The sequence below is a fragment of the Prenolepis imparis genome, unplaced genomic scaffold (assembly GCF_030444845.1).
Source record: "Prenolepis imparis isolate NDT839.2.m4 unplaced genomic scaffold, iyPreImpa1.0 SCAF_3, whole genome shotgun sequence".
Taxonomy (NCBI): domain Eukaryota; kingdom Metazoa; phylum Arthropoda; class Insecta; order Hymenoptera; family Formicidae; genus Prenolepis; species Prenolepis imparis.
The window spans coordinates 22,685,561-22,712,580 of NW_028141161.1; the positions used below are offsets into that span (position 1 = coordinate 22,685,561).

At 33.0% G+C, this 27,020-nt stretch overlaps 5 protein-coding genes and 1 pseudogene across 9 annotated transcripts; 3 read left to right on the plus strand and 3 right to left on the minus strand.

Moving 5' to 3' along the window:
• Window positions 1-4,953: 4,953 nt before the first annotated feature.
• On the minus strand, window positions 4,954-6,941 carry LOC145934009 (developmentally-regulated GTP-binding protein 2). The gene is made up of 5 exons (XM_083034145.1): window positions 6,772-6,941; window positions 6,286-6,593; window positions 5,773-6,203; window positions 5,465-5,666; window positions 4,954-5,323 (listed from the first exon to the last, which is right to left on the minus strand). The coding sequence occupies exons 1-5, from the start codon at window positions 6,833-6,835 to the stop codon at window positions 5,237-5,239; spliced, it is 1,092 nt and encodes a 363-aa protein (XP_082890271.1). The 5' UTR covers window positions 6,836-6,941; the 3' UTR covers window positions 4,954-5,236.
• A 183-nt stretch (window positions 6,942-7,124) lies between these two features.
• On the plus strand, window positions 7,125-9,285 carry Eif3l (eukaryotic translation initiation factor 3 subunit L). The gene is made up of 3 exons (XM_083034144.1): window positions 7,125-7,248; window positions 7,346-8,797; window positions 9,119-9,285. The coding sequence occupies exons 1-3, from the start codon at window positions 7,228-7,230 to the stop codon at window positions 9,251-9,253; spliced, it is 1,608 nt and encodes a 535-aa protein (XP_082890270.1). The 5' UTR covers window positions 7,125-7,227; the 3' UTR covers window positions 9,254-9,285.
• A 657-nt stretch (window positions 9,286-9,942) lies between these two features.
• Elg1 (enhanced level of genomic instability 1) lies at window positions 9,943-14,970 on the minus strand. Of its 2 annotated transcripts, XM_083034141.1 has the most exons (8): window positions 14,701-14,969; window positions 14,220-14,620; window positions 13,859-14,135; window positions 13,594-13,777; window positions 13,081-13,394; window positions 11,681-12,857; window positions 11,013-11,427; window positions 9,943-10,674 (listed from the first exon to the last, which is right to left on the minus strand). In XM_083034141.1, exons 2-8 carry the CDS (start codon window positions 14,541-14,543, stop codon window positions 9,943-9,945), a joined length of 3,423 nt encoding a protein of 1,140 aa, XP_082890267.1. In that variant the 5' UTR covers window positions 14,544-14,620; window positions 14,701-14,969. The 2 variants fall into 2 exon arrangements, with proteins under 2 accessions (XP_082890267.1, XP_082890265.1); XM_083034139.1 differs by having other exon boundaries at window positions 13,594-14,135; window positions 14,701-14,970.
• A 586-nt stretch (window positions 14,971-15,556) lies between these two features.
• Window positions 15,557-19,357, plus strand: LOC145933895 (protein claret segregational-like). 2 transcript variants are annotated; one of them, XM_083033922.1, is made up of 5 exons: window positions 15,557-15,978; window positions 16,435-17,465; window positions 17,570-17,867; window positions 18,382-18,656; window positions 18,792-19,357. In XM_083033922.1, the coding sequence occupies exons 2-5, from the start codon at window positions 16,435-16,437 to the stop codon at window positions 19,210-19,212; spliced, it is 2,025 nt and encodes a 674-aa protein (XP_082890048.1). In that variant the 5' UTR covers window positions 15,557-15,978; the 3' UTR covers window positions 19,213-19,357. The 2 variants fall into 2 exon arrangements, with proteins under 2 accessions (XP_082890048.1, XP_082890049.1); XM_083033923.1 differs by having other exon boundaries at window positions 15,558-15,892.
• Window positions 19,358-20,493: 1,136 nt separating this feature from the next.
• On the minus strand, window positions 20,494-21,663 carry LOC145934061 (COA8 family protein CG14806, mitochondrial-like). 2 transcript variants are annotated; one of them, XM_083034281.1, is made up of 3 exons: window positions 21,431-21,663; window positions 20,843-21,040; window positions 20,494-20,765 (listed from the first exon to the last, which is right to left on the minus strand). In XM_083034281.1, the coding sequence occupies exons 1-3, from the start codon at window positions 21,509-21,511 to the stop codon at window positions 20,565-20,567; spliced, it is 480 nt and encodes a 159-aa protein (XP_082890407.1). In that variant the 5' UTR covers window positions 21,512-21,663; the 3' UTR covers window positions 20,494-20,564. The 2 variants fall into 2 exon arrangements, with proteins under 2 accessions (XP_082890407.1, XP_082890408.1); XM_083034282.1 differs by having other exon boundaries at window positions 20,500-20,765; window positions 21,443-21,663.
• A 185-nt stretch (window positions 21,664-21,848) lies between these two features.
• Window positions 21,849-25,321, plus strand: LOC145934063 (protein claret segregational-like; annotated as a pseudogene). Its single transcript, XR_014424983.1, has 4 exons — window positions 21,849-23,289; window positions 23,395-23,728; window positions 24,232-24,507; window positions 24,645-25,321. The product of XR_014424983.1 is annotated as a protein claret segregational-like (transcript).
• The last annotated feature ends 1,699 nt before the right edge of the window (window positions 25,322-27,020 follow it).

Sequence of the window (27,020 nt, forward strand, 5' to 3'; positions counted from 1 at the left end):
TACACACATACATAAGAGTTTCATTATTTTGTACATTTTTTAAAATCCTAAATATTCTCCCATATAAAATTGACATCACCGTAATGTTTTGAATTAAGTTGTATAAACTATTATATTTGTTGCGATAAAAAAAGATATTCATAAAAAAAATGTTTAAGAATTTAAATCTTAAAAAAACTGTCCATTCTTCAAGTCATTTTCATCTATATAGTTCTTGACATTGAACATTATTCACAAAGTGAGATTATACGATAGATAAATTGCTCGAAAGCACATTATGAGAAGGAGTATTGCCTATCTGCAGATCTGAGATTAATCAAATACGCATTAGCAGAGATCATTGTCACTCTCGCTCCTTCTGGCGAAACGTTCAATATCTCGTTTGATGACGCTGTTCGTTTCATGTACTACTTTCGCGATAAATAATGTATTACCCGGATCGGGGCTTCTCTGCCGGGATAGCTCGTATGATCTCGAGATAGCTAATTAGCATCAATTACCACGCATATGGATGATTGGCGCTGCTCGTAATGCGAATGATTAATAAATATACATGTATATAAAATGATTATGTCACATAATTCAACTCTATTGTATTGTGTGTCGCGCGGAATGAGAATGCTTTCTTGCGATCGGGTCCTCGATATTTTCTCGATAATCCGGAAGTACGAGACTAGTAGTGCTAGTTCTAGTAGTACTCTAAAGAAAAACCGGCAAGAAACCGGCGTATGCTCATTTTCTGCCCGTCTCTTTCTATAAAGTAGTATAACTGTAAGTCCTTAGCTAAGAACATATTTTAAGAGCATTTTTCAAATTTTTAATTTTCAAGAAAATGCGATAAAAGAATCAAGTTTTACAATAAAAGAAAAATTGAAATTCCTCTTAATGCTATTTCGTAAATTGATCGACTATTTTTTGTGATTAATTTTAATCATAGTATTAGTACATACTACTAGTTATATTACTAAACTATTACGCGATCGTTTACCTCGAGTATTATTATTATTATTATTACTGTTATTACTAGTACTGTTACTCGTATAGTGCTCGAAATAGAAACTTCGCAATTGATGAATTTATTCTGTCGAGCATATGGACCGACAATATGGAGCAGAGAGCGAGAGTGGGCTTGTGATGTTCTCTTGCTTCATTCGCAGCTGAATTCTTAAATGCGCAAGTTTATACAATTCATTTTTTTATCTGAGATATAAATTAAACATTTAGGTGTGTCCTGGAGAGCTTGATTACAAAGATTTAATTATTATAATTTATATATATATAGAAATTAAAATTGTATTATAATAGAGAATATATAATTAAAATTTTGAAAAGATAGTATGTATGTGGATATTTTAAATTAGGACATTTAATTCTAATACAATAAAGTTTGGCATACAATATCCAACTGTCTATAGCTTTTCTTGGATTATTTGCATTTCTTTTTCATAAACTTTCTTCACAAATCTAGCGAATAAATTTTTATTCAAGAAATCAGCCCCTACAACATCGAATTAAAATATGTTTTTTTAAATTGCAGGCTAATAATGCAACTTTAGCCATACTATCAAGATTTGACAATCGGTACTCCAATGTTAAGGGTTAAAACGAGAATGACAAAAATGAAGCATTTGCCTCTCAAGAACGAGGAGCGAAAGCAACGTGCCCGATCGTCATCAGCCGATCGTCTAACTGTAAATACCGGGCGACTTCCTTCTTCTGCGGATGGCATAGTAGTAACTACCGAGACCGAGATGGATCGATCATATACCGCGCTCAGCAGCCATCCTGTCTAATGCCCGAAGCGGCGGCGTTCAATTTTTGTCCGATACATTCCCGTTTTCTCGAACGATTTCACGCTTCGAAACTACTCTTGATGATCTTCGTAGATTCGATACACAGATCATCATTTTTCCAACTTATGTGATATGTACATTACATTATCGTTATATGTTATTGCGTTATATATTTAGCCTGACGATCAGGAAAGTTTCAATAATACAGTCGCGATGATACCAAAAGCTATACGGCTAATTTTTTGAAAGTTTCTGCGAAAAGTGAGACAGAAAGTTGAGAGAAAAGAGATAAAGGTGGGAGAAAAAGTGGCACTGTGTGTCCTAGAAGGTGTCGACAATCATAGACGACGAATTTCACCGATTGGGACAAATTTGTCGCAAGCAAATTTGTTGCGAGCCGATTTAACACATGTGTTTTGCAGATACATTATATTTCTTTCTACTACCAAGACTTGTTTTATTACCATACAAAATTATTAATAATAAATAAATAAAGATGCAAAGTTATTATATTTATTTTATTTTTGATTCTTGTCAAATAAATTTTTTACCTTTTATTTGTCGAAAATATTTAAAATACTGTCTGATAAAATGATAAATGATCTATAAATTAGACGATGATAAGGTGCTTTTCTACTTCATAGTGACATGCATCTACGGAACGAACAATAATAGAGCCCGATTAACTCAGATTAATCGCGACAGCATCGCCACATCGATTAGTTACAATTGCATCGCGGATCAATTTCAGGATTCTCTCTCGTTGCAACTACAATTACCTTAGCTATTTATACATCATTTATTCCTGATGGTTGAGACTATCTCAAGAAAACAATCGACAATGTATATATTCTTTCTCCGCATTATTTTTCTTACGTATACTATAACGAGGTACTATTCAAAAGTTCGAGGAATTTGCCTATAAAAAAGGAATTGCTTACCTTAGCTCCTAGTTTATATCGAAGTAATTTCCTCGAGCATGGCTACAGCTATCCCAGCGTTTTCATCCGTGATTCTTACGCATCTCTGGAAATCTTCAATGGGTGTTTTAAGCACCTCCTACGATTTTGCCTGGATCTCCTCAATTGTGTAAAAACGGCGATCTTACATTCGGGAAAAAAGGAAGGCGAGATCAGGAATGAACAGGGGATAGATGAGGAATCATTATCGTATTTTTACAAGATAATAAAAACTATATACCGAACAACGAGCGATTTGCAGGTGTATTGTTATGGTGGAGTAGTGGAGCATTATTGTTCTCTCAACATCTTTATCCGGATGTCTTGATGCTCTTCCATAGCCACTTGGAAATATCTTGATAAAATTTTCGACAGTTTGACCAGACGATCGATAAATTCCTAGAGGACAGATTATTTTATATCGGAAAAATTAAAGTAATCTCTAATATTTATTCGAAAACATTTCTTATAAATTTATATTTTCAATAAACTTTTAATAGCAAATATTTTTAATTGAGAACGACGACGAGTTCAATACATGCATGTGTATTTATACATGTATAAAGCATCTATCGTCAAAAACCGATATCGGAAACAAAAACTCTCTAATAAATAATTGGCCTAAAAATATAACGGTGCACTTTCGAAATTTAAGAGATAAAGATTGTGCTGAAAAAGGATCCGGCTTTCTCGTTCTTTGCATCAAATTAATTTGCATCACCTAATTCAATACTATTCAAAAGTCATAATAAATATGGAATTTATAGCATTATAAAATAAAGCAAGCCTATCCGGCAAAGTATTTTGAGTGTTTAATAAAAAGTATCCGGAAATATTAAAAGTAAATTCTTTGTATTTTTTAACATGTGTAGCATGTCTTTAAATGTAATTAACACGGATTTTCTAAAACTTTCAGTCTTCCTTTAAAATATTTTGAAGAATATATGAAAGGAACGATATAGGGAAGAAAGAAATGATTTCCAAACTATAAATTAAAATTTTCAATATTATTAAAATAAATTTTAACAATTATAAAGAAAAAATAGTAAAGTAGAACCGATAAAGCGTTGAAAAATATTTACTATAAAAAAGAAGTTTAATTTTTGTAAAATTTTCGTCAAATGAAAACGTTAATAATAAGACTCGCGATATATTAAAATACAAAAATTTTTGCCAAAACGGAAGCACAACAAAGCACATCCGTATTCTCACATAAAATTTGTCATTGAGAAATGTTTCCCACATGTAGAGAGCAGAGTAGCTCGACAGCCCGGTAAGCAAGATCCGGTGTGAATCTCGCTCGCTTAATCGTTCACTCATGGATCACCGAGCTCTCGGACTCACCGACTCTCCATTCTGGCTGGAATATGGGATTTGGTGTCACAACGAGGCGAAGAGAAGTAGTCCGCGGCTACATGAATTAGTAATCAGGATGTGTGTGTCTCGCGCGAGTGTTTGTGCGTATGCGTGTGTATGGCGAACGCATTTTCGTATACGCACGCCCATGAGAAGGAGAAGCGAAACGCGCGGTAAGAGAGAACGACGAGAGAGAAAGAGAGAAGGACGTTCTAAAATTCAACAAGGACAAAGCGACGGTACAATGCGTTGAGATTCACAATCGTCGTGCCGCGGGCACGATTATTCTCATTCATTATTCATCGAATTACGCCTAAGGATGAGGAGAATCGCACGAATGTCCGTTGTGTCCCCAAATTCCTCCAATTGGAAAAATAAAATAAACATGCACCGTTCGATTTTCGCAATTTTTAAACTGTTATGCAATATATATAATGTACCGATTATTATATAATATATTATGTACAAATTATTAAAGAACTGTATGATCGAATCGTGTATCTTTGGGAGATATTACGCGCGAAAGAATTTGTCTTTTTTTTCCAAAATAAAACAAGTGTGAGCTTATCTTTCTCTTTCGAAAAAAGTCAGTGACATCCTGTGTTTATGAATATATTTTAGAATGAAAATATAAAGATTCAACTATCTAATCTATCTTGTTTTTCAAAAATAGACTATAAATAATTTACAATTTTAATCTTATTTGATATAAGCGTTTAAATAGATCTTTTGAAAAGTCTTTATAATTCGTCATTTTATATATTTTTATTTAAATTTATAATTTTTTCATTTCTTCAAAATACGTCGGTATTTTTATATAATTTTATATATGTATAATATAAATAAATTTATATTTTTTTTCTTTCCTTTATAATTAAATAACATAAATTTTTGTTTTTGCGAATTTTATTGGAACAATATTTGCAGAGGAGCATAAGCTTCTTGAAATATGTAACCTCTATATAAACGCACATTCATTCTAAGATTGTATCATTAAATTTTATAATTTGTCGATAGTAGTAATTTTCTCGCGTTTTATATATATCATATAACAATCATATATATATATATATGATTGTTTTATCGATATAACTTGTTCATCAATAATTTTACAAGTTTCATTAAAATTTATTTTTTCATTATTTGCACGACATCCTCATCATGCATCACATGCTGCACTCCTACTCGCTGAGGCGAGTATTTGGTACTTGTACCCTATAAAAGGAACATAATTCATATGTGCCATAAGTATTTATGAAAATTAGATCGCTTACATTCACAAACGTATTGAGTAAACGTAATCTTTAATAAATTCATATCAATATGCGCAATAATTTTGAATATCTTGCAACTTACCCACACAAGGGCATATTTGAATTGTTGAGCAAGTGTACGATGAATTGCGTGACATACGTGCTCCACCGTTACGCCTCTTCTCAATATTAGACCATCGTCAAAGTCGGGTGGTTGGCCAGGCTTTTTTGTGTACACCCTTATCAAGGACAGATATTCCCATAATATTTCCAGCAGGAAGTCTAGGTTCAACTTCATATTACAACTGTAGAAAAAAATTACAATTAGATGCAAAAAAAATTTTGGGAGAAGTGTATGTTGCGAATATGAATATAGATTTGTAAAAAATGTCAAAATATAATTTTTATTACCTAACTACAACACTATTAGATTGCCGGGCGATCCGATCAACTTCCTCTATCGATATTTGATCAATTTTATTATATACATAAAGGCAGGGCAAGTACACTCGGTTCGCGTTGATGACATCGATCAACTCGTCCGCACTGCAATCTTCGCGAAATAGAACTTCAGCATTAAAGATTTTATATTCGTGAAGAATCATTTGGACTAGTTTCTCGTCTACTTTTGTCAGAGGACATGTCGAATTGAAGGCTAATCCGCCGCCTTTTTTCACCTTGAAGTATATATTCGGTTTCTTCTTATTGAGTCTTATCCCGACCGATTCCAATTCTTTTTCCAAAAGTTGTCGTTGAACGTCCTGTTTGGTTGCATCCAACATCATAAGGACCAAGTCAGCTGTTCTAGCAACGGCTATAACCTGTCTACCTCGTCCTTTTCCCTAGAATAATGCAAGAGGTCATTCAATGGTGTAAAAGTAACGATATTGCAGAAACCAATTTCCATCTGTATAAATTGTTCACCTGTGCTGCTCCTTCTATTATACCAGGCAGATCCAGCAATTGTATATTGGCACCTTTGTATTCAATAACACCTGGAATACATGTCAGGGTAGTGAATTCATAGGACGCAGCCTCCGACTCGGTGGCAGTTAAGGTACTGAGTAGAGTGGATTTGCCGACAGATGGGAAACCGATTAGCGCGACTCTGGCATCTCCCGACTTTAGCACATCGAAACCTTCGCCCTTTTCCGACTTTTTCGATGGTTCCAAGAGCTGGGATCTATACTTGGCAAGTTTCGCCTTCAGCAAACCCAAATGGTATTCGGTAGCTGTAATTGAATTTTATAAATATATATTAGAATACACATTTGGAGGAGATATTGTTTTTTTTATATTTTTTTTTCAAGTGACATATTAGAGCTCTAATATCAGGGAATAACACAAGATAGGTACGATATGTATAGGTTAAGTCATCAAACACGTCACACAAGTATCAATTCAATTTACCTTTATTTTTCTGCGTTCGTGCAATTTCCTTCTCGATTTCCGAGATCTTTTCCAGTATCCCCATCGTTGATGCGTGACAATTTATTACATTTATTATAGGTAGGAATCAAAATGCCAAGCAACTTTGTCCAGCGCGTGCGATCACAGAGTGACTGCCAATCCTACCAACCACTGAGCACCAAAGACCATGAAGAATGAAGACTAGAGATGGGAGCATCAACTAGTATTTATTTGACGCAACAACTAGTCTTCTAGTGATTTTAACTAGCAAAATTTTAGGATCTAGAAATGCGCGAGTTTTCTATTGGTTATCGAACATTGTATTTCGAGATTGATGTTCCTGTCTCTAGTCTTCATTCTCCATGACTCTAGGTAAAACCGACTCGTGTTTGTGCCGCACCTCTCGGGAAAGAGAGAGGTTACGTTCTTTCCAAGTCACCGTTTTAACGCGACACGATGTACGAAGACTACAACGAGGTATCGAAATTTGCTATTGCATAATATAAACTCTATATATATTTACTTGTGATTAAAAAAAAATTGTTTTCTAATACACACGTCGTGTCTTTCGCAGTACGATGAATACGGACAGCCGGACACGCACGATCAGTTCGATCGGCAGAGTTATCGGCAAGTACCCGAAGTGGTGCGCAACTTTCTCGTATTCTTGCGCAACTGCATCAACGAAGGCATGATCTTCGAGATACAGAATCTGTACGAGAACTCGTTCCCCAAGATCTCGGAACAGCTGTTCGACAAGTCGCCGTGGCCGGACGCATCGGCGATCGCTCATATCGTCGACAATGATCCAGTCTTCCTTACCCTGTACAAGGAGCTTTATTATCGTCACATTTACGCGCGCATGCAGGGTCCCACGCTGGAGCAGCGTCTCAACTCCTTTTACAATTACTGCGATCTCTTCAATTATATTCTGCATCCCGACACTCCGGTGCAGCTGGAACTGCCCGATCAGTGGCTCTGGGAGCTCATCGACGAGTTTGTTTACCAGTTTCAATCGTTTGCTCAATATCGCGCCAATCTATCCAGTAAAACGCCTGAGGAGATCGAGAATCTGAACGCGCACAACAAGATCTGGGATGTCTTGTGTGTATTAAACGTCCTGCATTATCTGGTCGACAAGTCCAAGATCAAGAGCCAACTGGAGGTCTATGCGAGCGGCGGTGATCCAGATTCCGTAGCCGGCGCCTTCGGCAGGCATTCTCTGTACAAGATGCTGGGCTACTTCTCGCTCGTTGGTCTCCTAAGATTGCATTCTCTCTTGGGAGATTATTACCAGGCCATCAAAGTCTTGGAGAATGTGGAGCTTTATAAGAAGAGCGCGTACTCCCATGTACCCGGCTGTCAGATCTCGACGGCCTATTACGTAGGCTTTGCGTACATGATGATGCGTCGATACGCGGATGCGATTAGAACATTCTCCGGTATCCTATTGTACATCCAACGTACAAAGCAGCTATTCGCCACGCGAAGCTATCAGAATGATCAGATCAATAAGCAGACCGAGCAAATGTATCATCTACTCGCCATCTGTCTAGTCTTACATCCGCAATGCATAGACGAAGGCTTGCAGCAGGCTCTGCGGGACAAGAACTATCACGAGAAGATGTATAAGATGCAATACGGCGACCTCACCGAATTCGAGAATTGTTTCGTTTTCGCGTGTCCTAAATTCCTGTCTTTAACACCGCCGAATCCGGACAATCCCAACGAAGATTACGTCCGTGAGGCCATCAAGCATCAGACCCAAGTCTTTATGGACGAAGTGGTGCAGCAGAAAATGTTGCCGACCATCCGTTCGTACTTGAAACTCTACACGACTTTACCATTGAGCAAATTAGCCACATTCATGGGCAACAATACTAGGTCTGATGTAGAAGGTTGGGACCTGGACAAGGAAGTCAACTCTTTGACAATTCATTTGTTGTGTTTCAAGCATAAAATGAAGAATATTGTTTGGACAAAAGGCACATCGGGACTAGACGGAAAATTTCAATCCGGATCTGAGGTGATTATTGTTGTATTATACCATTTATATACTGCTGAACATATATAATAGATCTTATTGATTTCTTTAATGAAAGATAATAAATCATTTTCCTAATATATTAATTTTTAAAAATAAGTTATAATTTCTTTTGTATATATTTGGTATCAATTTTTTTTGTCACAAAAATGTCAGACACAGTTTTTGTTCATATTTAAATTACTCTGCATTTCTGCTACTCAAGAGTTTCTGGAGAACACGCATATTTATATACACGCATATAAACATACACATTAATAGATACTAAATATATACGTTACTATGAATATTTTTCTTTTTTAGTTGGATTTCTATATCGATCACGATATGATTCACATCGCAGATACAAAGGTAGCGCACCGTTATGGAGACTTTTTCATTCGCAAAATACTAAAATTTGAAGAATTAAATCGTAAACTGCATCATATAAAGATTTAAGTGTGTAATATTATACAATATAATTACTAAATACAATTATTAAACATTTTCATAATATACGTTTGCGAAAAAAAAGGGGAAATACATATTTAAAAAATAAATATTTATTCTTCTATTCAAACATTCATCATGGGGGGAAATATTACAATTATAAGAAAGTGCATATAATCCGCGTTTTTGACAATATATATTGCAGTACAGTATATTATTCTTTATATTAGAAAAAAAATTAGATAGTGCGTTTATAAAATTAGTCGCGCATTTATAACTCTAAATATATGTAGTAAAAATAGAGGACAATACATCCGTAAAAAATCAACTATTGCGAACATGCAGTACGCGTTCTTCACACTTTCTATGTAAATTATTATAGATAAAATTCTAATTTTTCCAATTTTTACATATGCTAATATATTTGTTTAGCTCGCCGAAATATAGTAATAAATTTAATTACAAAAGAGAAAGAAGGCACTAAAATTATGTTTACAATATTACATATACTATATTACATTAACAACAATATATATGCATTAAAATTTCTATATTATATCATAACTCTATAGATATAAATATTGTGCTATAAAATTATTTAATTCATCATGATATAAATTTCAAAGATATATGCATCACATTCATTGTAAATAAATAGAATGTATGTTTTTTTAAAGGCATCAATCGCTAGTAACTACTCATGCAGATACAGTTTTATTCTCTTTTTCTTGCAACATTCTACACGCGGCGGCTAAAATATTCGGTTTCATCGACGTTGTCGGCACATTTAGGCTATGCAGATAATGGAAAAAACGATTGCTTCGCTTGTAATTAACAGCAGAGCGAGACTCTTCCGCGCGACATATCGTTCGCACAATCGGGAGATAATCTAACGCCATGATTCGTCGATCTAAACATGCAAATGTGACGTGCGACAGCGCTAGATCCACTCCTTGATTCAATCGTTTCCTCAGAATAATATTATCTTGCGCCCGTTCATTTGCGTACGAGTCGTTGCAGAGTATTCGGTCGCTAATAAAAGTTGCTATATCCGTACTGAGATCGCGCGAAGCGGAATAAAACGATATGTTTTCGGCTAAAGATAAATTGGGTTGCGTCCTCTCTTCCGATATATTTAACACTGTGTCCTCGATGTCGATTAAAGATGACACTAGAGATAAACTGTCTAGCTCCTCCGTTAAATTATTCAATATACACGAGGTATCGTTGGACTTTTTGGTGTTTGTACCCTTCTTTGTCCTGTGCCTATTCGTTAGTTTAATCGCAGGCTTGTACAAATGGCGTTGCATGCTCTGCCAAAGTGACGGCTTAATGGTAGTAGATTGTTCGGATAATACTGCTGGACCAGATTGCAGTAGATATTGCGACTGGAGAAGTGCCTGCCGTAAATCGCCCGCTTGTAGTAGTTTCTAAAAAATGGAATAATATATTTTAATTATATTTAAATTTATTATATATATTTTAAAATTGCTTAAATTATTAAATATATATTAATTATATATTTAAATTTATTTTAACGCGTCGAAGAGTACAATCGGATATAACAACACTTGAGCAATTTTAAAATACACTTATTTGAATTTGAATGACAATTTATAATCTTTGTGGTACTCGCAGATCTCTTTCTGCATCAAAGCATCTGCAGTTTTTAATTTTTCAAAATTCTTATACAAAATACCAAAGTGTTTTAGCCAACATACGTTTCGATAGATACAAATTTCTCATAATTTAAAGAAAGATAGCTTACCGTCAGACAATTGTATGGAAGCCTACGATTAGTTTCTGCTAGCGAAATTAAATCCAGCAAAGTAGATGTCCTGCTACCGTTTACTTTCTGAAAGTAAATTTTGTTTTGCTGCGGTGCCATTTTGCTCAAGTGAGGACACGTGTCTCTACACGTCATGACGATCGGTCGTTTAGTGTTTGACGCTAATTGATTTGCGGCGGAAATGAATCCTTCATCTTCTTCGAAAATGAGATCGATATCTTCTAGAAGAATTAAAGAATTTTGCGATATCTTCGGAGCATCACTTTTATTTGCGGCTCGTTCAAACGGAGATTTATGCTCGTTCTTTTTGATTCTGTGCGACTTGGTGGCTTCTTCCAATTCCTTTAAAATTTTCTTTCCCGTTCGTCTGGAGGATGCATTTACTTCAAGTACACTGCGAGAACAAGATGTATTATTTAATTCGTCTTAAATAATGCAAAGCTAGAATTTATGAAAAAAATATCTTATATATTATCACGATATTAATTACAAAGAAACAAATATTTAAACATTTTATTTATTATTATTTTTAATTATATCTTTAATGTTTATATATTTATTATTTCAATTTAAATTATATTCTAATATTCGCAAAGGATTATTATTTAAAACATATTTTTACGTTCTAGCTCTCTACAACTACCAACCTGTAACCCAGTTCTTCCGCTACCGCGTAAACGCTCGCAGTCTTCCCACTGCCATGTGGACCTAACAATACAGCTATTTGATTATTTTCATGCTTGTTGCACGAGGAACTACAGTCTGACGAATAGAACTCGTCGCTGCTGCTGCTATCGTCCTCTTTTGTCAAAGATACTCTCCAGCTGCTTAGCCAGTCTTTCAGTTTTCCCGCGGCTTCCTCGTTTCCTACTATCTCTTCCGTGCTCATCGGTTTATATTTGCATATCCATGTGCAATCGTGCGACAGATCTTCTTCGTTTTTAACGTTCTCCGTTGACATCTTCTTTCGCTCGAGCGTTCTCATCTTTCTGCCTTTCGTTCGCGGCGGCGATCTCTTCTCCGAATCGCCCTTGATCGTCAATATAGTCTTCCATATTTTCCTCGCGTCCGGACAAAGTTTCTCGATCTCGGATAACGCTTGATCAAAGTCTTCTTTTGCAGGTTCGTTAACTTTAATCGCTTTTGATGCTATGCTATAATTACTCTCTCTAATACATTTATAATTATTAACGTCTATCGAAGGCAAATATTTTTTCTCGACTTTTGGCGAAAATTTAAATTTGATCTCCATTTTGATCGAATCCGATGTATCTCCCAATTGTGTCACGTGACTGATTGCGGGAAACGGTAATAAAGACATATTATTGTTGCTGTTTGTCTTACGATCTGTGTTTTTATTCTCCATGTCGATGTCAGATTGCAAGAACGAACGTCTAGCCGCTGTGACAATCGGATTTGTTTTACGTCGTTTAGTGAACAATGGCGCCAGTTTTTCGTTCGACTTTCTCTTCAGGATATTTTCATTGATAGATTCACATTCGGTATCATCAATCACTGTTATGACCGTTTCACTCGTGTCAAATTTTTGTTCCACTTCAACAATCTCGTCCGATTCTTTTAGCTGTGTATCAGCATCTTTATTGTTATCGATAACGACAGCGTCTTTCGCAGTGTTTTGCACATTGTCCTCTTTTTGCTTCTCGATTGATTCTTTCTTCTCCTTATTTCGCGTTTTCGTTTTAATATGCCCATTGTAATCTTTCGAGTAGGCTCTACTATCTTCCATATTTATAAAATTTCGAGATTTATTCGAGGAATTAAACTTTGATTTGCTTTTCGGTGAAAATATTTCTTCGTCAGTATCTGTAATGTAAAATTATGATTAATTTTATAGAAATTTTAAAAACTCATTAAATTCATTTTAAAAAGTATCAAAATCAGCGATCAAAGTGTGAAATAATAATCATTGCCATCGACCAATAAGTATTGGGAGACTCTACGTCTATTTTACATCATATGTATGACATTCTGTATATAAATCTACAAATTTTCATTTTTTGCTATGTACACACTTTCATTACGTTACCATTTAAAGAATCATTGTTTTCAGAAGAATTTAGTTTTATACGTAAAGACCAACGAGGCTTCTCCCGCTTTTGCTTATCTTGTTTGGCTGTTTGTGGCAAATATAAATTTTCAGTTGCTATAATGTGAATATCATCCACTGTAGAAAGATTCAACTCCGACTTTGAACATTTTTTGCTAGAATATATCTTGTTTGATATCGACTTCATTACAGGTTCAATATCCGTAGAATTATCAGTTCGATGTACGTCCGCTTTTACGGTAAAAGTAGACGCACATTTCTCGTCTTTATTTGTCGATCCCAAGGGTGATTTACTGCACGATAAAAATGTATAATAATTATTCTGCTTAAACAATCTTAAAATTTCTATGCAATTTTAAAATTTCTATACAATCCTACAAGATCTTTGGATTTACTTGTATAAACTTTATAATAATTTTACTATATTCAATAATAATTTAATAGTAATATAGAAAACTGTAATATTAATTTTGTACAAAAAGTATAAATTACCTGAAATAGTCTAGCAAATTTCCAGAGTGTTGCTTGTTATTTTTAATAGATAATCCAGTACTGTCATCTTTTTTATGCGTGATGTCACCTGTAGTATCACTTTTGAAATATCTCATACGATTTTCTATATTTTTTTCTATTCTTTCACCTTCTTCCATCTCAGCGATCTTTCTTTTCGAATAACCTTTTTTATCCGCCAAGGCAATCAGTTTTTCTTTATATCTAGATTTCAACTCTTTCACATCTAATTTCTCTTCACACTCACCATTTTCTGTAGATTGCTGCGACAGTGACTTATACTGTATTGGTTTACTGCGATTCATCAAAACTTGAAATGCGTTTGATTCCTCTCGCTGAGAACCGATTTCATTACAGAGCTCTGTATTTGATGCATTTCCAGCCTCCGCATTAATGTTCTTCATACTGTCAACGAAAGAGTTGTTTGAATGTACAAGAATTTCTTCACTAAACTCCTTTTTATTTTGCCCAAATTTTGCTTCTTCAGCTTGATTTCCATTTATTTCTGGGATGAGTTTAGAATCCTGAAAAATAAAAATAATTCAATTAGATGTCGAAGAAATCATTAGAGCACCCATAGCTCTCTTATTGAATTTAAAATTCTTTACCTTCTTGAGGTTCCGCTTCGATTTAGTTAGACAGGACTTTGGTGTCTCCTTGTGCACAGTTCTCTCGTTGTTGTTTACCTTGCCATTGAACGGACTGGGCGTTTTGTCAACCAGATCGTTTTTGTTGTCGATTATGTTGCACGTTCTCTCCTTGGAGGAGGTGCGCGATATTCGAATCTTGACACGTTCGCGTTTACTTGTCGCGATTGTCTCCAACGATTGTTTCTCCTTTGTTCTACGTTCTACGGCGTTGTCAACATCTGCAGCGACCCTCTCGTCGACGATCCTTGTGCCGTTGACAAAATACTGTTTGATATCCTTCATGTTTCCAGATATAATGCTTCTCGTCCGATCAAGGACGCGGTATAATTTTTTAACCACTTTTCCTTCTTTTTATTACCCTAGAAGAAGTCGAAAAACATGATAGAAATAACGATAAAACCTCTAATAGATGTGCTAACATATGTATATTAACACATACATTAATCGTGTATATCAACTATTAACTTGTGTATTAATAGCGTTAATTAAATTTATCAAAGATTCGACTAAATTGATGGGAAAACTAGTTGTGTTCTCTCACGAAATATATTTCAACGTCGCTCATATTCTCGTATCTCACAAGCCAACAGGTTCGCGACTTCGCGACGTCCTCGCTGCTTCCCGCCTTTTCGCTGGAGCACAAAATATATGCGTGCTTACATACGAGCATATGTGACCACCATATGTGCGATTTCCAACCGCGTGTAAACTGCGGTATGTACTCTTTTCGAATAAATTTCTTTGCTCCGATTGGTCAATCAAACGATGCTCCATTCCGGTGAATTTTCGAACGCACGACAACAGCTGTTCAGAATAGGGGAATGCATTTGCATTGCACAAAATTTACATACCGGGTGTCCCATTTTAAAGGACCCACTCAAATATCTCAGAAACACTGCGTTAAATCAAAAAATGTTTCCTACAAAAGTTGTAGGGTTTCGAGGGGGACATAACATAGTAATATTCATATGACCTTGGGCGGCGTCTCCAAGGTCAAGTGAAGGTGAGAATAAATTTTGTAAATGGAAACCCATATTTTTTATTATAACATTTTTTTCTACTAATTAATTTGAACAACTTTTATCTGAAGCATTTTTTTATTTTCTTCAAAATTCACCTTCTCACCTTCAAATTCTCACCTTCACTTGACCTTGGACCTTCTTTATTAATTTTTAAAATATATTTTTTTTTTCAGATAAAATACTTCATAAATTTATCGCGCATGAGCGAAAAACCATTCGTCTGAAAATTCTCTATCCATCAGTCGAAACGTTGGATAAATGAAAGATCGCCTTAAAAGTCTGGCAACACCCGTCCCTAAGACATTTATTGGTCGGTCTTCTGTATCCGATTTACGATTCGTCGAGTGATAAATGAACGACTCTTCGGTTTCTCTGATAGGTCGTGATTTTTCATACACGGTTAAATTCAAGTTCAAACAAGGCAGATGCTGTTTAACCGTCTTTGCACCGAGATTTTACGAGGGTCGAAGCGTTGTACGTTTCTATTATCCGCGAGTCTCTGTTCTCCGTGCAACGATTCTTTTTGCGAGAATTTTATTCTCCTTTTACGAGAAAACGGCATCGTCGACTCGTGCGAAAATAAAACACGACATGTCGCGCACACATTAGGTAATAATTTGCGTATGGTAAACAGTAGGATTGTTTTTGAGTTGCTGCGATTGTGAAGGATATTGTGTTATTGTGAGCTATACGAGGTTTGTTTTGTTTCTTTTTTTTTTAATTAGAGTTACTACATTAAATATTATTCTCTTCGTATATATATATTTTGTGAAATACACATGGTACTTAATTTTTAATATGACAATTGTTCAACAGATAGAATAAAATCGCAGCAGTATTGTTGCAACTCGATTGAATTTTTTCTAAAATATAGCTTTTACTCTTTGCATGATGTATATTTAATGCCAGAGGACATCCAACATCCTCTGGATGCCCCTTGAACGTCTTTCGGATATGTGTGCTGTTAGATAAAAACAATTTTTTAGAATCCTATAATATGCATGCCTTACTCGGTGTTTGCGTTATAAATTTATTTTAATTAATTATTTCAAAGATATATAGGTAAAAATATAGGTATATGCATTACGCTAAGAGTATATATTTGACATTCTTTTTTTTTTAATACTCAAACTATTTCTATTGTTTGATAGATGGAATCTCGCTTACCAAGACCAAAGTTTACATTAAAAAAAACGATTTCTACGATGGATGTAAATATAAATACTAAAAGCAACAATGATAAAATGATTAAAGAGGAAAACAATAATCCATCATCATCATCGATGTCAACATTGACTGTAAAATCAGAAATAGTGCCAGCAAGCTCTCTCTTTACAAAGTCTACGAAAGAGAATAAACCATCAGTTTCTCTAGTTCGTTCAAAAACAATATCCACAATCACACGACCGAACAATATAAAGGCTGTAAAACGAGTAGCTACTACTGTGACACATGCGGAACTACCAAAAAAACAATTTGTTAAACCTTCTGTTACTAGCAAAGCAATAGCAAACAAACCAAGTGCTAAAACATTGACTAATAATACAGCAAACAAAGTGAACAAAGTAATGCAGAATAATACGGATAACAAACCAAAAAAATGGGATCTGAAAGGTCGTTTGGCAGAATCGAATGATAAATTATCAGTTGCGCAGCAAAAAAGTAAAGACATAGAATCAAAGTATAGTGTACTGCAAGAATTGGTAAATACTTTAAAAGCTAGCGAGACTACATACAGAACTAAAGCGGAAAAACTTGAAGATTCAAACAATACTTTAACTAATGAACTTCAGACTTTACAAGCAGAATTATCAACGCTGCAAAAAGAATTATCAATGCTGCAAAAGCAGCGGGAAGATTTGACAAAACGTTTAAAAGAGTCAGAAGAATTGTGTACAAGCATTACTTGCACATTGAACGAATTTCAAGAGAAATGTGAGACACAAGAGGTAATGATTTCAGAACACACTACACAATTGACAACTTTGAAAACTGACTTGGAATTAAAAAATAAGCAAATTGAGCATCTGAGTACTGTGAAGGAACAATTACAAGCATTGACTTATAACATGGACAAAGAATGTAGAATACTACACAATACTATACAAGAATTGAAAGGCAACATCAGAGTATTCTGTAGAGTACGTCCGAGAACTCCAAAGGAAGTCGAACAGATAAAAGCGTAAGTAAACTTTTAAAAATGTATTTTGCTTTGTAGTTAATATATTTCTAACTTGATCCACAGATGTGAATAAAGTTATTGTCTGCGTTATTAATTGTTTACAGGTTGTGTAGCATAAACTATACAGACGAATGCACTGTTGAGATAGGCAAACTGGATGGATCAGATGCAGTAAGCTATAATGGGAAACTACGAGGAATAAAGCAAGAATTTACATTTGATAAAGTGTTTCCTCCCAATGCATCACAAAAAGATGTTTTTGAAGAGTTATCTCTTTTAGTACAATCAGCTCTCGAAGGATATAATGTTTGCGTATTTGCTTATGGTCAGACTGGTTCTGGCAAGACATATACTATGGAAGGAGAATGTGAATTGGAGACTGAAGGCATGATACCTAGAACAGTATGTATATTTTTATATACTTATAGTGAATATTATTAGAAATTAATAGATCATATCCTAATTTATACATACAACTTTACAAAAATCGAGAAGGAAAACAGGCTGATGAGAACCAGACGTATAAAACAGCGCGAATAATTATCTTTAAAAAAAATTATTTAATTCAACTTTTGGTTTCTTTTCAGATCATATTCAGTAACTGTTAAGAAAATCATTCATATCATACACAAAAAAACATTACAGAAATGGATATTGAATACATATATGATATAAAGTTTTCTGGCTTATTGTTAGATTATCCTGTTTTTCTTCTTTTTTTTTTTTACATTATTTATTAGATCCTTTTTTTATTTTTATACAAATTTACATTGCAGTTGTGTGTTTTAAAGATAGGTTTTTTTTCTCAAAGAAAGAAAGATTCAAAAATTATAAAATATTTTTTTTATAAATACAATCTAAATTTGTGTGCAACTAATTGTTTTTCTACGAGAATTAAACTTATATATAATTTTAGGTGCGTCACATATTCAAAGAAATGAAACAGTTCGAACTTCTTGGTTGGGAATATCGAATAGAAGCAAGTTTCCTGGAAATTTACAATGAACATATCATTGATCTTCTTGATTCCGAGCCAAAATCGCATGAAATACGAATGGTTGATAGCAAAAGTTCGGATTTATATGTCAGCAATCTTCAGATACAAGAAATACACAGCCCGGAGGAATTGCATGAATGTCTTCGAATCGCACAATGTAATCGAGCTGTTGCTGCTACTCAATCAAATGAGCGGTAAGTTATATTCGTATTGTAGTTCAAGTTGCAGCAAAAAGCTACAAAATACAAAGCACGAAACAGCGTTTTTAGCTCCTCTCAGATTATAATATAATATTAAGAAATGTAACATTTGTGTAATTTATTTTTTAGATCGTCCAGATCACATTCAATAACAAGAATACAATTGATTGGCACACATAGTACAAAAGAGGAGATATCGATAGGAAATTTGAATTTAGTTGACTTAGCTGGATCTGAACGTTTGAAGAATGAAGAAGCTGCCAGGACTACAGAAACGAAAAATATTAATAAATCCTTAGCAAATCTTGGTAATGTTATTTTAGCACTTTTGAAGAAACAGGAACATATTCCTTACAGAAATTCCAAATTGACTCATTTGCTTATGCCTTCTTTGGGAGGCAATTCGAAAACTTTGATGTTACTAAATATATCACCATTAGACGAGTGTTATAACGAGACATTAAATTCATTGAGATTTGCTAGCAATGTTAATAATTGCAAAACTGGAAATATTAAACGAAGCCGCATGCTTTTACATAATACGAACTGAATTTAAAAATGTTAGTTTTGATTAAAAAATAGTTTGATTGCACTTTTTATTTTCAATTCATAACTTTTTATATATGATTGACATTTCTTTCTTATGATAATTATGATTAATGTAAAATAATTTAAGGAAATATATGTATTCTTATGCAAGAAATTAGTGTAGCAAAATGACAATAAAAAGTCATCTTTTATACACTAATAATGGTATAATAATATGAATTGAATGAAGAGAGATATATTAATAGATATAATAATATTTTTAGTTTAATTTAAATACATGTATGTATGTGATCAAAAATATGAAACATATCAATATTAATATTGATTGATCTTCATTCAATTCATATTATTATACCATTATTAGTGTATAAAAGATGACTTTTTATTGTCATTTTGCTACACTAATTTCTTGCATAAGAATACATATATTTCCTTAAATTATGTTTTCATCAAAACATTTTGTTTGAAATTCTGAATTTTATAGAGATCTTGCTAATATTTCAACAATTATCTTTTAATTTTTATATTTTATAATAATTTTCCATTCTTGAGTTAAATTGTACGCTTAGCGTCATTAATCGAATTCTGATTTAATCAGTCGTTTATTTACTTTAGGACTATCATTTCATTTGGTAATGATCTGAGTTTCTAATTCATATTCTAATAATTGTCATAAGACTATCTAGTATCTTGTTATATATTTGCTTTATGTAAGACAATCTTTTGTAAACTATAGACTAAATATCGATTATATAATATAGATAAAAAAAAAAGAAAAAGATTGTAACAAATTTATTTGATGATTGTTTATTCAAAGAATTGTGAGATACACTAATAGATATAATAATATTTAGTTTAATTTAGACATGTATGTATGTGATCAAAAATATGAAACATATCGATATTGATATTGGCATCAAAACTTTGTTTGAAATTCTGAATTTCACAGAGATCTTGCTAATATTTCAATAATTATCTTTTAATTTTCATATTTTATAATAATCTTTCTTGAGTTAAATTGTACATTTAGCATCATTAATGGAATTCTGATTTAATCAGTCATGAATTATTTACTTTAGAAGTAGGACTATTATTTGGTAATGATCTAAGCTTCTAATTCATATTCTACTAATAATTGTCATAAAACTATCTAGTATCTTGTTATATGCTTGCTTTATACAAGACAATTTTTATATAATTCACTAATATAAATTAAAGACTAAATATAGATAAAAAAAAAGAAAGAGAAAAATTGTAACAAATTTCATTGATAATTGTTTATTCAAAAAGTTTCAACATATAATTTATAAATGTTTAGTTATGTACAAGTATCATTTAATTAATTATAAAAATTTATTTAATTTTAAGCTTAGATATTTTTGCTGCTATTCCATAAAACAAAATTTTAATATTTCTTTTATACCACGCTAGGTTGTAACTGAAATGAGACTGCCAATTTTTATCTAAAAATTGTTTATAAAATACTGACATGTCATCTGCAGTTAATTCTTTCTTCCCTTGTATTCTCAATAATTCTTGAAATTGTTTACGTTCCTGAAATTTCATTTAATATTAAGTCTAATATATATTAAGCCTAATATATAATTATAAAAAAATTGTAGAATTTGTACCTTGATGAAATTAGTATTATGTTTGATCCAGAATTCCTGATGCCATTGCTGAGTCTCTTCCCTGAGATCTATATATTTCTTTCCAAAGTAAGTTTCTTTTGCAGAGCGAGCAAATAAAACAGGTCTCAGGTTTGAAACTGGATCAGGAGGACCAATTAGATTGTGAATTTGTTGACTGTTGTTCACTTTATCTGTTTTCTAACAAAGATATCCAGATAAATATATAGGATACAGACCTTACTTTTATTTTCATGAACAGAGTAAAATGATAATTAACATAGTTATCATTCTCGATTAATCGTTTTTCATTATTTCATTATACTCGTGAAATTTAATAATAATCTATTACAATAATGACCTATTAAGTGACATGTTTTGATTAAGAAACTTGTCATAAAAATCGAATAAGCAATATCATGAATAAAAATTATACTTGTGATATAAATTTTTCAAACTTTATTTTACATATAGAGACTACATTTGGAATTTTGTCGAAATCACAGAAATGAAAAATTAAACGTTTACAGCCCAATAATACATAAAAATAGATACGTAAAATTTCATCGAGATTCATGAAGAAATATTTACCGTATTATTTACCGTATTAAATAATCGGCATAATTCCGCAAAATATTTGAGGCGATAGTTGCAACATTGCGATACAAGCATTTTTTTACAGAATTTTATCACAGTTGATCATATCTCTCCGAAAAAAGGTTATTTCATCGCCATGGATGGAACCATGTTTTGTCACGTGATTAAGGCAATAGCACACACTTTCCGTAACGCTGGGTCCACAATAGGTGATTTAAGCCCTAAGCCTTATTAGAAATTGATCAATCGCAGTCAAGTATGAGGAGAAAACTCGACTGTGATTGGTCAATTTCTTAAGGCTTAGGGCTTAAATCACCTATTGTGGACCCAGCGTAAGGCCGTTTCACAATAGGTGAAGGAGTGATATTGTGTTAATGTGAGCTATACGAGGTTTGTTTTGTTTCTTTTTTTTAATTAGTTACTACATTAAACATTATTCTCTTCGTATATATATATTTTGTGAAATACACATGGTACTTAATTTTTAATATGACAATTGTGTTCAACAGATAGAATAAAATCGCAGCAGTATTGTTGCAATTCGATTGAATTTTTTCTAAAATATAGCTTTTACTCTTTGCATGATGTATATTTCATTTGAATGCATGTGTACAATATGAACCATAGATAATGTGTCAGTATATAAGACAATATATTTGGACAGTGTGACTATATAGAAACGATTTTTTAGAATCCTATAATATGCATGCCTTACTCGGTGTTTGCGTTATAAATTTATTTTAATTAATTATTTCAAAGATATATAGGTAAAAATATATGCATTACGCTCTCTAAGAGTATATATTTGACATCCTTTTTTTTTAATACTCAAACTTTCTATTGTTTGATAGATGGAATCTCGCTTACCAAGACCAAAATTTACATTAACAAAAAAGATTTCTACGATGGATGTAAATATAAATACTAAAGCAGCAATGATAAAATGATTTAAGAGGAACACAATAATCCATCATCATCATCGATGTCAATATTGACTGTAAAATCGGAAATGGCGCCAGCAAGCTCTCTCTCTACAAAGTTTACGAAAGAAAATAAACCATCAGTTTCTCTAGTTCATTCAAAAACAATATCCACAATCACACTACCGAATATAAAGGCTGTGAAACGAGTAGCCACTATTGTGATACATGCAGAACTACCAAAAAAACAATTTGTTAAACCTTCTGTTACTAGCAAAGCAATAGCAAACAAACCAAGTGCTAAAACATTGACTAATAATACAGCAAACAAAGTGAACAAAGTAATACAGAATAATACGGATAAGAAACCAAAAAAATGGGATCTGCGAGGTCGTTTGGCAGAATCGAATAAATTATTAATTGCGCAGCCAAAAAATAAAGACATAGAATCAAAGTATAGTGTACTGCAAGAATTAGTAAATACTTTCAAAGCTAGCGAGACTACATGCAGAACTAAAGTGGAAAAATTTGAAGATTCAAAGAATACTTTAACTAATGAACTTCAGACTTTACAAGTAGAATTATCAATGCTGCAAAAGCAGCGAAAAGATTTGACAAAACGTTTAAAAGAGTCAGAAGAATTGTGTACAAGCATTACTTGCACATTGAACAAATTTCAAGAGAAATGTAAGACACAAGAGGTAATGATTTCAGAACACACTACACAATTGACAACTTTGAAAGCTGACTTGGAATTGAAAAAGAAGCAACTTGAGCATCTGAGTACTGTGAAGAAACAATTACAAGTATTGACTTATAACATGGACAAAGAATGTAGAATACTACACAATATTATACAAGAATTGAAAGGCAACATCAGAGTATTCTGTAGAGTACGTCCGAGAACTCTAAAGAAGTCGAACAGATGAAAGCGTAAGTAAACTTTTAGAAATGTATTTTGCTTTGTAGTTAAATATATCTCTAACTTGATCCACAGATGTGAATAAAATTATTGTCTGCGTTATCAATTGTTTACAGGTTGTGTAGTATAAACTATACAGACGAATGCACTATTGAAGTAGGCAAACTGGATGGATCAGATGCAGTAAGCTGTAGTGGGAAACCAAGAGGAATAAAGCAAGAATTTACATTTGAATATTCTTGCTTTATTCCTCTTGGTTTCCCACTACAGCTGAGTAAGTTTCCTCCCAATGCATCGCAAAAAGATGTTTTTGAAGAGTTATCTCTTTTAGTACAATCAGCTCTCGAAGGATATAATGTTTGCATATTTGCTTATGGTCAGACTGGTTCAGGCAAGACATACTATGGAAGGAAAATGTGAATTGCAGACTGAAGGCATGATACCTAGAACAATATGTATATTTTTATATACTTATAGTGAATATTATTAGAAATTATTAGATATCCTAATTTATACATTACAAAAACCATGAAGGAAAACAGGCTGATGAGAACCAGACGTAGAAAACAGCGTGAATAATTATCTTTAAAAAAAATTATTTAATTCAACTTTTGGTTTCTTTTCAGATCATATTCAGTAACTGTTAAGAAAATCATTCATATCATACACAAAAAAACATTACAGAAATGGATATTGAATACATATATGATATAAAGTTTTCTGGCTTATTGTTAGATTATCCTGTTTTTCTTCTTTTTTTTTTTACATGATTTATTAGATCCTTTTTTTATTTTTATACAAATTTACATTGCAGTTGTGTGTTTTAAAGATAGGTTTTTTTTCTCAAAGAAAGAAAGATTCAAAAATTATAAAATATTTTTTTTATAAATACAATCTAAATTTGTGTGCAACTAATTGTTTTTCTACGAGAATTAAACTTATATATAATTTTAGGTGCGTCACATATTCAAAGAAATGAAACAGTTCGAACTTCTTGGTTGGGAATATCGAATAGAAGCAAGTTTCCTGGAAATTTACAATGAACATATCATTGATCTTCTTGATTCCGAGCCAAAATCGCATGAAATACGAATGGTTGATAGCAAAAGTTCGGATTTATATGTCAGCAATCTTCAGATACAAGAAATACACAGCCCGGAGGAATTGCATGAATGTCTTCGAATCGCACAATGTAATCGAGCTGTTGCTGCTACTCAATCAAATGAGCGGTAAGTTATATTCGTATTGTAGTTTAAGTTGCAGCAAAAAGCTACAAAATACAAAGCACGAAACAGCGTTTTTAGCTTCTCTCAGATTATAATATAATATTAAGAAATGTAACATTTATGTATAATTTATTTTTTAGATCGTCCAGATCACATTTAGTAACAAGAATACAATTGATTGGCACACATACATTGGCGTACAAAAGAGGAGGTATCGATAGGAAATTTGAATTTAGTTGACTTAGCTGGATCTGAACGTTTGAAGAATGAAGAAGCTGCCAGGACTACAGAAACGAAAAATATTAATAAATCCTTAGCAAATCTTGGTAATGTTATTTTAGCACTTTTGAAGAAACAGGAACATATTCCTTACAGAAATTCCAAATTGACTCATTTGCTTATGCCTTCTTTGGGAGGCAATTCGAAAACTTTGATGTTACTAAATATATCACCGTTAGACGAATGTTATAAGTTGTACCATTCGTCTAACGGTGATATATTTAGCAAACATTATATCCTTCGAGAGCTGATTGTACTAAAAGAGATAACTCTTCAAAAACATCTTTTTGCGATGCATTGGGAGGAAACTTACTCAGCTGTAGTGGGAAACCAAGAGGAATAAAGCAAGAATTTACATTTGAATATTCTTGCTTTATTCCTCTTGGTTTCCCACTACAGCTTACTGCATCTGATCCATCCAGTTTGCCTACTTCAATAGTGCATTTGTCTGTATAGTTTATACTACACAACCTGTAAACAATTGTTAACGCAGACAATAATTTTATTCACATCTGTGGATCAAGTTAGAGATATATTTAACTACAAAGCAAAATACATTTCTAAAAGTTTACTTACGCTTTCATCTGTTCGACTTCCTTTAGAGTTCTCGGACGTACTCTACAGAAAACTCTGATGTTGCCTTTCAATTCTTGTATAATATTGTGTAGTATTCTACACTCTTTGTCCATGTTATAAGTCAATACTTGTAATTGTTTCTTCACAGTACTCAGATGCTCAAGTTGCTTCTTTTTCAATTCCAAGTCAGCTTTCAAAGTTGTCAATTGTGTAGTGTGTTCTGAAATCATTACCTCTTGTGTCTTACATTTCTCTTGAAATTTGTTCAATGAGCAAGTAATGCTTGTACACAATTCTTCTGACTCTTTTAAACGTTTTGTCAAATCTTTTCGCTGCTTTTGCAGCATTAATAATTCTGCTTGTAAAGTCTGAAGTTCATTAGTTAAAGTATTCTTTGAATCTTCAAATTTTTCCGCTTTAGTTCTGCATGTAGTCTCGCTAGCTTTTAAAGTATTTACCAATTCTTGCAGTACACTACTTTGATTCTATGTCTTTATTTTTTGGCTGCGCAATTAATAATTTATTCGATTCTGCCAAACGACCTAGCAGATCCCATGTTTTTGGTTTCTTATCCGTATTATTCTGTATTACTTTGTTCACTTTGTTTGCTGTATTATTAGTCAATGTTTTAGCACTTGGTTTGTTTGCTATTGCTTTGCTAGTAACAGAAGGTTTAACAAATTGTTTTTTTGGTAGTTCTGCATGTATCACAGTCGTGGCTACTCGTTTCACAGCCTTTATATTCGGTAGTGTGATTGTGGATATTGTTTTTGAATGAACTAGAGAAACTGATGGTTTATTTTCTTTCGTAAACTTTGTAGAGAGAGAGCTTGCTGGCGCTATTTCCGATTTTACAGTCAATATTGACATCGATAATGATGATGGATTATTGTTTTTCTCTTAAATCATTTTATCATTGCTGCTTTAGTATTTATATTTACATCCATCGTAGAAATCGTTTTTGTTAATGTAAATTTTGGTCTTGGTAAGCGGGATTCCATCTATCAAACAATAGAAAGTTTGAGTATTAAAAAAAAAAGGATGTCAAATATAATACTCTTAGAGAGCGTAATGCATATACCTATATATCTTTGAAATAATTAATTAAAATAAATTTATAACGCAAACACCGAGTAAGGCATGCATATTATAGGATTCTAAAAAATCGCGTCTATATAGTCACACTGTCTAAATATATTGTCTTATGTACTGACACATTATCGACTTCCGTTTCCGGTGAGATAGTGTGTGTAAGGCAGAAGCCTGTTGCAGTTTTTAGTGAGTTATAGAGAGAGGAGAAAGGAGAGTGAGAGAGTGCGAGAGAGAGAGCGGTGTGAGAGGAGTGAAAGGAAGTAAAGGTGTTGGGCACTAGCACCGACGAGATACTATTACCTAGTCGGATACTAATACCTAGTCGGTGACTTAAGTCTGTGGTTATCACGTTACTGATTGTGAGTCGGGTTCGATTCCCGTTACTCGCACTTTTTTTTTATTATTTATGCAAATTAGAATATTTTCAGGAATTAATTAGAAAATTAATTCAACAATTTTTTTTAATATGCACTTTCAGAAAACAATTTTTTTAATGTACTCAGGAAACTGGATATAATTTTTATTTAACTTATAATCTGATTTTACATCTTATATTTAATATATTTATT